Genomic DNA, 9,755 nt, shown 5'->3' on the forward strand with positions numbered 1-9,755 from the left:
ATACTGTATTTCCTGATTTTAGGGCAGTCAGCATTTGAATAATTAATTAAAAAAATAAGAGATGGTATTACTTGTGTCTAGATGTCCCCCCAAATCCTCATGCAGTCATAGGTGGGGCTTTTTCAGAGGTGGCTGGATCTAGAGTGTGTGATGCTGGGATTGATTCACGGTGCAATGCTAGTATCAAGGGCACTAGGATTAAGGATGTGAGTGCTATCTGCCCTAAGTAGCCTAGATAAGATAAGGTATAGAAAGAGCTGTGGTTGCCCCTTGTTGCTTTGCTACCTTCTGCCCACAATAAACTGTTTCTCCTCTGCGATGCCACCCTACCTTGGAGCCAGCTGATTATGGACTTAAACCTCTGCAAACTGTGGGCCAAATAAACCTTTCCTCCTTTAACTTTGAGTGTTGGGTATTTTGTCTCAGCAACAAGAAAAGTAACTAAGACAAGTGACATAGTATATACACAATGATTTTCTTTTCTCCTGTGACATTTAAGTCAATGACAAATCAATGACATGTCGAGTACTCATCAGGATGGTGTATATCCTTGGAATTTCATAATCTATGACACTATCAGTAGCTAAGGACTGTATGTAATAAGAACCCTTATTCATTTCTTCATGTATGCAAAAATTTGTTACTGAGTTTGTAGTTTGTGATTAGCATTCTGATAGTTGCCCACAGGTAAACTATTTTCAGAAAGATTATGGTCAAAATAGCCCATAAATTATTATTATCCCCATTTTTTCAGATGAGGCAACTGATCAAAATGCTAAGCTATAGGTGGTCATTCAAGTAATAAGGACCAGAGTCAGATGTGAAAAATTGGGCAGGTTTGCAACCTAGTTCCATTTTTCGACTACAATGTCTAAGAACTGATGTATATTTTTAGACTTTGACTGATATAGATTTGAATTTTTCTATAGTATTTTTTTATTACATCAGACAGCTTTTCTGTTGCTGGATACAATACCAACACCAGAAACTTTAAAGGAGGACAAAATTTTTTGGTTCACATTTTCAGTAGGTTCAGTTCATGGTTGGGTTATACTCCAAGGCAGAAGTGGCATGGTGGAAGGGCCTGGCAGAGGAAATCTTCTTATGTCATGGTTGCCAGGAAGCAGAGAGAGAATGGAGAAGCTGGAACATGAATATATACCCTTCCAAGTCATGCCCCCACTGACCTGCCCCTTTTTGTTAGGCTCCCCCTCTGAACACGAGAATTTAGGGTGACATTTTAGCTCTAAGCCATAGCATTTATGCTCTAGATTATAGGTAGCAAAAGTTGAGCAACAATGACTTAGTCAATGCAAGAAAAGTTAATTACTATAATAATATTTCAGTAGCTTAACATAATAAAAATTCGCTTTCCATTCACTTCCTGTTCAAAGGCCTGGGGGCTTTGTTCCATGTCAACATTTATGGATCCATATTTCTTTTGTTACAAGGATCCTTCATGTTCTGGGCCCTGAGATTCCTCCCTGGGTATTTCCGAATCTGGCTGTCAGGTGAAGAGAGAGAATGTGTAGGAAGTTTTATAGGTCCAAGGTGGGAGATTTTCACCATTTTCTTTACAATTCCACTGGCCATGCCCTAATGTAGACCAAGATGTCTTTAGGAGAGGTGGAGTCCCAGATATCCATTTCTCTTATTCCCACATACATATGCATACAACACAAAGTCCAAGATCCCCAGGCATGCATGGCCTTCTCCATCAGATCCAGGGATGATTCTTCTTGGACTGGTGAGATTCCTCCTTACTCCACATATTTAATGTTGGAGCAGAGACTGGTACCAACTGTAAAGATTCCCAACTTGAAGTAAAGCGTAGGATTCCTTTGAGTAGTATATTGTCAATGTACTTTGGGGAGCAGGGATTACAGTATTATTGAGTCCTGACATGGAACATGCTCCCTGACTAGACACTGGGGTTTTTGCTGGGAGGAATTTTCCTGTCCAGATATTTATGTCCTCACCTTTATTTCTCATATAATTCTGTCTTTGAGGAGTTGCATCTTTTTCTGTGCTCCACATGGCCATTTATGCAGCAGACACTGACTTCTTTTGGAGTGACACTTTATTAGAGCCTATTTCCTGCTTGTCAGTAGGATCAACAAATTTTTTTTCCATTTAGTGCCAGGAATTTAAGCAGAGACTTGAAGTGGAACCAGTAGACTCTCACAGTAATACATAAAAAGTACAACAATGATCTTGGCCTCAGATATCTGGTTCAGTGGTCTGGTGGAATGTCATACATAAAATAAGTCACACTGCTAATGATCATTTTCTGACTGTGACCACTGGCTGTCACTTCTATCCCAGAGTCATGTTGAAGGAATGTAAAAAGTGAGCACCACTTTTACCACATTCTCCCTCCTACTGCTACTTTCCCTCTGGTCCTGTGGGGATGCAGCAGAGACCAGGAGCCAACTGGTCCAAGACAGTCCAGTAGGAGGGGGCAATCACTCTCCTTCAACTGCAGCCAGGCTCACCTCCACAGCAGTACCTGTGGCTTTAGCCCGGATCCTTGCAAAGGACCCAGCTCTGGTAGTGGCAGCTGGGTAAAAGGGCTGCCTGCTGACTGAAGGAAGTTGGGTGAATGAATGAGGGGCTGCAAGAGGTCACTTGCAAAGTGGTCAGGTGTGATAAGGAAGCAACTCATTCAGGCGGCTGCTTTTGATCTCAACTCCCAAACCTTCCTGCTGCATGAGAGGAAGCCTTCTCCCATAGGAGTAATAATTTTAAAAATTCTAAATAAAAATTTTTCATTAACAGTCACATTTGTCTGTCTTTGGCAATAAAACCTCTCAAAAACCTAACAAATACCTCATTCATTTCTACCAGGTCAGTTCTATTGCTAGTAGTAAATTTACTGGTCAGTTGAAATACAAATTATGGGGTGGATGGGGAAGAAGTGCTAGGAGAAAGTCTGGTGACTTTTATGACTGTTGGTTTCTCTGAGACCTGTTACCCCAACAGCTCATTCTTCTTGTTTGCCTCCTCCAGATACCTTATTATGTAGACTATCAGATTTCATTTTAGACTTGTGAAAGAGAGGCAAAGGAGGCCTTCTAGCTCCTTTCTTTCTTTCCCGGTCAGCACCATCATCTGTCGTGACAAGGAAGTAAGGGCCACTTTTTAAGAGGCATCTCAAGAATAGAGTTCCAGAGAAAGATGCAATTTAACTCTTCTCCAAACTCAGCCCCTAGACTGGGCCTATCCAAACATGCTTCTGAATGCCACCTTGCCATTCTGCTATGAGGTTTCAGGAGTCTGCTATTTGGTTGAAGCAAATGATTAATTCTCTGCTCAGGTTTTGAGCTTAGAGTTCTTGTGGTTGGTCAAGGAATGCTATTGTTAGGACATAGTGAGGAACTAGATGAGCCAGTACTCATAGGTAGATTTCCTCAACAAAGCCACTGGATTTTATTGCATTTACAGTTGGGCCTCTGTAGATGTGGATTCCATACCCAAAGATTCAACCAACTATGGACTTTTGTATTATGTAATTGGGCCTATGATAGTGGTATCTATACTGAACATGTATAGACTTTTTGTCATTATTCTTTAATAATACATCTATTTCCATAAAATTTACATTTTATCAGATAGTAAAAGTGATGTAGATATAATGTAAAGGATATGGGAAGATGAGGATAGGTTGTATGCAGGATTACTATGACATTTTATAAGAAGAACTTGACCACCTGCAGATTTTGGTATCTATGGGATCCTGAAATCAACCCCTGTTGGTGACTCCACCTGGATGCTTAGAATAAAAACTATGTGTTGCTTGAGAAGGAGGCTATTTGTTCAGATCTATGTTTATTTTCGCAAAAGTAAGAGGTAATTTGTCTATACATTGAGCCAAGAGAGACATATTTATGGGTTTATATGTGTCTTCTGTCCTCACTGTTCCATAGAGAATGGTCCCCTTGACTGTTTGGGGTACTGCTGACTTAAGACAAGTGTGAGGAATACTGTATACCAGACAGCTAAGTAATATCAGTTAGAATATATTTCTGAGATCATCAAATTACTTTTTTCTTCACTTTTTTTTCTTGTTGTGGAGTAAATATTGCCTAGCTTAGTACCATCAAGTTTACCTTGTTAGCCAAATGGATTACCCAGGTTGCCAAGCTAATAAACATGTTATACTAAACACTGTTCTCATTCTTCCTCTTTCCCACAGTGGGCTGGGTTGAGCAGTGAGCCTAAATGCTCTTGAGAAAAACTCTTCTGACGTTCACATTTGTCATAGCAAGACTTAGATTTCAAGTTTAGAATTCAGGTTTTGCTTCCTAACTATGTCATAGACTGCTATTTGAATTGGGAAGATGAGTTAAACTCCTGATATTTTAGTTTCATTGCTTCACAAATAAGGATAAGTATATTTGTTTTGCTGCCTGATTTTTATTCATGTGTAGCCATGAAAAGTCAACTACGGTCACTTAAATATTTGTTCTTTTTTTCTTCCTTATATTTCTCCCCTCTCTTTCCCTAGCTCCCTCCTTCTCCTTTTCCTTCCTTCCATCCATCCATCCTTCCTTCTTTCTGTTTCTCTTTAAAAGTTTTAAGTGAAAAATATATACCTCCAAGTAGACAATGCCATCATTTAATAGAGATGTACACAGTGAATGGGAAAATACTACCATGGAGCTAATTAAGATATCCATCTCTTCACATAGTCACTGTTCTTCTTTATTTTTTGTGGTGAAAATAATATTCATAGTCATAGCAAATTTCAAGCATACAGTACCTTCTTATTAACCCAAATCCCCATGCTGCATGCTGATCTACAGAGCTTGTTCATCCTTCCTAACTGAAATGGCATCCTTTGACCAAGATCTCTCTATTTCCCTCACTCTCCGCCCCTTGGTAATTTATTCTCTGCTTCTATAAATTTGAATTTTTCAAATTCTACACATGGAATGTGTCTGTCTTGCAATATGTTTTTCTCTGTAGGGGTTATTTCACCCTGCATAATGTCTTTTTCTTTATTTAGACTCCATAAGTACCTTTGGTCCTTCCCATATTCGCTCTACTCCCAGTGCTGAAATAGGCCTTTTATAATCCCCTCTCCTGGGAAATTGGCCATAGGGCCTAGGCTCCAGGTGCCTAATAAGGGCACTGACTGCTCTGAGTAGTGGGGTGGGAAGGGATATAGGGGGACACACAACACTGTTGCATCCAATAGGCAGAAGCAGCAGCAGTACAGCCTTCTGAAGCTGGTAAGTCTCAAGGCGGGAACAGGAAAATTAACAGGAAGGGAACAAGGAGGAGTGAGGGGGAATGCAGGAGCCTAATGCAGAGAAGAGATAGAACTCCTTCAACAGGGCCTGCTATCGTGGATGTTGTCTGCTAAGGTACTTAGATCCTGGTATAAGGAGCACTCACCCTAGATTGTGATTTCCCTCAGCACGGACACTGAGTCTCCTGTGACTTGTAGACTGAAAATGCCTGTAGGCTGAGACTTTTTATGGACTTTTTAGAATCTTTGAGATACTATATCTCTACTAAGAATTCTTTACTAAGATGTGAAATGAACTCTGAAGAAAATAGTTTCACTAGCTCAAGATAGAGAGTGAAGAAGAATGGAGAGGCTTTGGCTCAGGACTAGAGGATGGTCTGGTAGTTGTCTGAGCTTGTAGCAGAGTCTTTTATTGTATACTAAACTGGGAACTCAACTGACATGTCTTTGCTTTACAAATATGTATTCCCACACTGAGTTTAGAAAACCAAATCTTTGGAAGATTCCTAAGATACAACAGGTTTTTGGGGAAGGCACTAAACAAAAATCAAACCTCACTAACTAAATATAATTTTGGAAAAATTGAAAAGAGAAATAAAAGAACTCACTCCCAGGGTTTGACTCAAGAATATTGGCTTCCATGTTATCAATTGTATGACTGATACTTTTAATGAAACAGAACAAAAGGAGAAAATGTTCAGGTTCCTAGAGAGGAGACTATCTGGAAAGTAACTATTTGCAAAACTGAACAGAAATTATCCCCTCCACCCCCAAAATGTCCATGAAATCATATGGAAATAATTTTCTCCTACCTTAGAGGAAAAGGTGTTTCTATTTCAGAAAACTGGACACATTCTGTCATTCTGCAACTTGAAGATGCTCCTATGGCAGAGGCCCAACATGGCCTCTTATTTTTTCTGTGGGAGATCTAACTTCATACTTTTCATTCCATTTCATCCCATTACCAAAGTACTTAACACAGGCCATAGTTTTCTGTACAGATCATACTCACTCTTGGTTCCTAGGATATAAATTTTATTTTGTGAAAGAGCAGTAAAGGAAACTAGATATTACATTCCTATCAGTGTTTCTTCTGAGAATTTTCACTGATATCAAATTAATCAACTCCTATCCTCTCTAGGACTTTATTCCATTAAATATTTTTTGTTCCCCCTAAAACAGCAATGACCAGAACCACTTGGAACTTGTTAGTCTAAACTTTGGACTTTAATTATATATTTAGATTTTCCCATTTTTATAATATGCCTATACTTTTTTACCTTATTTTAAAATTTTCTTCCAAACACAAAAAGCATATTTTCATTTGCAGACTTGAATATATTCTTGTTTTCTAAACCTATTATATTTTGAATGATTGTTTGAAAATTCTATCTGGATAATTTGCAAACATCTCAGGTATAAAACCTCAAATATAAATTTTTTTCTACTATTAAAAACTCTATTTTCCCCACCCCTTTCTAACTTCTCAGAAAAATTTTCATTCTTTCTGTCACACAAGTTCAAGAATAGAAAGTTATCTCTAACACTTGACTTGAGATTCAAGACATTATTTTATTCATCACTTTCAGTTTGTTGCACATTACCTTGGTCAATAACAAGTGTAAGTTCATGCTTGGGCAATGATTAAATAATTAACCCTCAAATGCCTTTCAAAATTTATCCCCTACACATAATTCTTATTGATTTTGATTTTGGAATCTTCAATCTCTTCAATCTATTTTCTATGTGTCTTCTAAATATAGGAATGGCTCTTGGTACAAAGAAGCCGATTGCTAACTAAAGGGCAAGTTCATAGATACAGGACAACTTGGAGGACACTGCTGGTGATTCATCCAGAGAAAAGAGCAGAGATCAGCCTTCAGGAAGGCCCTCTGTAACCCAACTACAGCAGCACCTGTCAAGAAACCCAGTCAAGTGAGCTGAAGACAGCCATGCTCCCCTGTACTCCAGATGTGGAAGGGTACTTTTAGGCCCAAACTCTTGACATTTCTGAAGCCTCCCAGTCCCTCTCAAATTTATGCCCAAGCTAACATAATATTTCTCTTGTCTTTTGAGGTTTGAAGTGTGTTTCTTTTTAGAGCTGTCCTCATAGATCCTGCTGTTATTGAAGAAGAATCATAATACCTACAGTTCTTTCATTCCTCAGAGTTCACCAGAACCAGGCGGTCACATTTCTCTTAAAAGGAATCAAATCAACAAATACACTTTTTGAATCTTCACAAATAGAAGCAATAACAAAATAATCCATTAAGCGAATAATGGACACTAAATCTTTAAAGTGAAATCCTTTTTGAGGCAGGAAAAAAACTCTTGTCCTTGGGAGGAGTTAAGAATTCTTCTATCTCTTATCCAATACTTCCCTAAAGAATGAAAATAAAGAATCCTGAAGTCAGGCCCTGTCCCCGTTCTGTGAAATAGAGGGCTGGGCTTCCTTTCCCTTGGGCTTAAATGGAGTCAGTTAGTAGAGTTTTTCTATAGCTGTCCCTTCTAAATACAAAAACAAGGACAGAAGGGAGGGAGGGAGGAAGGAAGGAATGAAGGAAGGAAGGAACGAAGACAGGAAGGAAGGAAGGAAGGGAGAGTAGGCTTAGTTAAGTAATTGTGACCGTTAATGTGGTGGCTGAAAATAAGAATTCTAGCACCAGACTCTGGCTTTACAACTTATTGCTTTTCTAACTGTGACCAAACTAGACTCCCTTGTATCTCCTATTCATTATCTGTAAAATTGAGATGGTAGTGTAACTACTCTTCAGTATTTTTAAGGGAGGAAATGAGATAATGAATATAAACATGTGGCACAGTGGCTGGCCCATGACAAATGCTCAGATGAATGCTGCTGCTGCTGATGGTGGTAGTGACAATGAGTTTAAAACTTCATTGAGACAGGTTTGGACCCCAGTGAAAACCCAAGTTCTACTACATCTAGGACACACAGTCCTTCATGATAAGGTCATCTGGAATTCTACCTTGATCCAGGTAGTTTCCATGACATCATCTAGCAACTATTCCACTGCTTTAGTCCGAGAATTCTTCCTCGTCTGCTTCCCTAACTTCCAGAGCTGGCAGCAATGGCTGTCTCTGCCCCTCAGCCTCCTCTTCCTCCTGGCCATGGGGGCCAACGTCACCCTCCTGGTCACCATCCGGATGGAGGCCTCTCTGCATGAGCCCATGTACTACCTGCTCAGCCTCCTCTCCCTGCTGGACATCGTGCTCTGCCTCACCGTCATGCCCAAGGTCCTGGCCATCTTTTGGTTTGACAGCAAATCCATCACCTTCTCTGCCTGCTTCTTGCAGATGTTTATCATGAATAGTTTCCTGACCATGGAGTCCTGCACCTTCATGGTCATGGCCTATGATCGCTATGTGGCCATCTGCCACCCACTACGGTACCCTTCCATTATCACCAGCCAGTTTGTGGCCAAGGCCACCATCTTTGTTATAGCCCGGAATGCCCTCTTTTCTCTTCCTGTTCCCATCCTCTCTGCCAGACTAAGATACTGTGCAGGGAATATCATTGCAAACTGCATCTGTACCAACTTGTCTGTGTCCAGACTCTCCTGTGATGACATCACCATTAATAGGTTCTACCAGTTTGTGGCAGGTTGGACTCTGCTGGGTTCAGACCTCATCCTTATTTTTCTCTCCTATGCTTTTATCTTGAAAGTCGTGCTAAGGATCAAGGTTGAAGGTGCTGTGGTGAAGGCCCTGAGCACATGCGGTTCCCACTTCATCCTCATCCTCTTCTTCAGCACGGTTCTGCTGGTCCTGGTCATCACTAACCTGGCCAGGGAAAGAATCCCCCCAGATGTCCCCATCCTGCTCAACATCCTGCACCACCTGATTCCCCCAGCTGTGAACCCCATTGTTTATGGTGTGAGAACCAAGGAGATCAAGCAAGGAATCCAGAATCTGCTGAGGAGATTGTAAGAGGTATCCAGCCACCTTGGTAGTTGTTTATAAAAAAACCCCAGGACATAGGGAATTAGTTTTACACTGGAGAGGAAATTATAATTTTATATCCTGAATGAATTCTGATTGTTCTTTTGTTTTGTTTTTTTGGTACCGGGGATCAAACTTGGGACCGTGTGCTTGCGCGGCAGGTGCCAGAACCACTGAGCTAAATCCCCGACCTCTGATTGTTCTTTTAACCAATACTCCAGGTAAAAATGAAAACAATTATTTGTGAATCTCTGTTTCCTGTTATTTCAAAGGAAGCCTTCATTTTGTGGATTCTTTGGTTACCTGGGAAGTTTCCTCAGTCTACTCCACACTGAGGGTCTTGTCAAGTCTTCACCAAATGGAGCAGAAATGAAGTACATAGAAATGTTTGAAGATTAAAGAAATCAACTTTACATGATGCTCTTTGAAAGATCTGCCTGTTTCTGATTTGCAACAAATATTTTTTCCATCTCCGATTCAGTCTGGCAGAGAACTGCCTGGCTTTTGTGCCATGAAGGGATTGCAGCAGCTGAAGCACAGA

General features: G+C 40.2%; 1 protein-coding gene across 1 annotated transcript; it reads left to right on the forward strand.

The window, feature by feature from the left end:
* Nucleotides 1–8,260: 8,260 nt before the first annotated feature.
* LOC101725625 (olfactory receptor 56A4) lies at nucleotides 8,261–9,335 on the forward strand. Its single transcript, XM_004863371.2, has one exon. The coding sequence runs from the start codon at nucleotides 8,261–8,263 to the stop codon at nucleotides 9,200–9,202; it is 942 nt and encodes a 313-aa protein (XP_004863428.1). The 3' UTR covers nucleotides 9,203–9,335.
* Nucleotides 9,336–9,755: the final 420 nt, after the last annotated feature.

Source organism: Heterocephalus glaber, unplaced genomic scaffold, assembly GCF_053883595.1.
Source record: "Heterocephalus glaber isolate CG9 unplaced genomic scaffold, H.glaber_assembly_v1.0 deba00001428, whole genome shotgun sequence".
Lineage (NCBI taxonomy): Eukaryota > Metazoa > Chordata > Mammalia > Rodentia > Bathyergidae > Heterocephalus > Heterocephalus glaber.

Coding starts and splice junctions, on each gene's coding strand:
- LOC101725625 (XM_004863371.2), top strand. CDS start 8,261: ATGACATCATCTAGCAACTATTCCACTGCTTTAGTCCGAGAATTCTTC.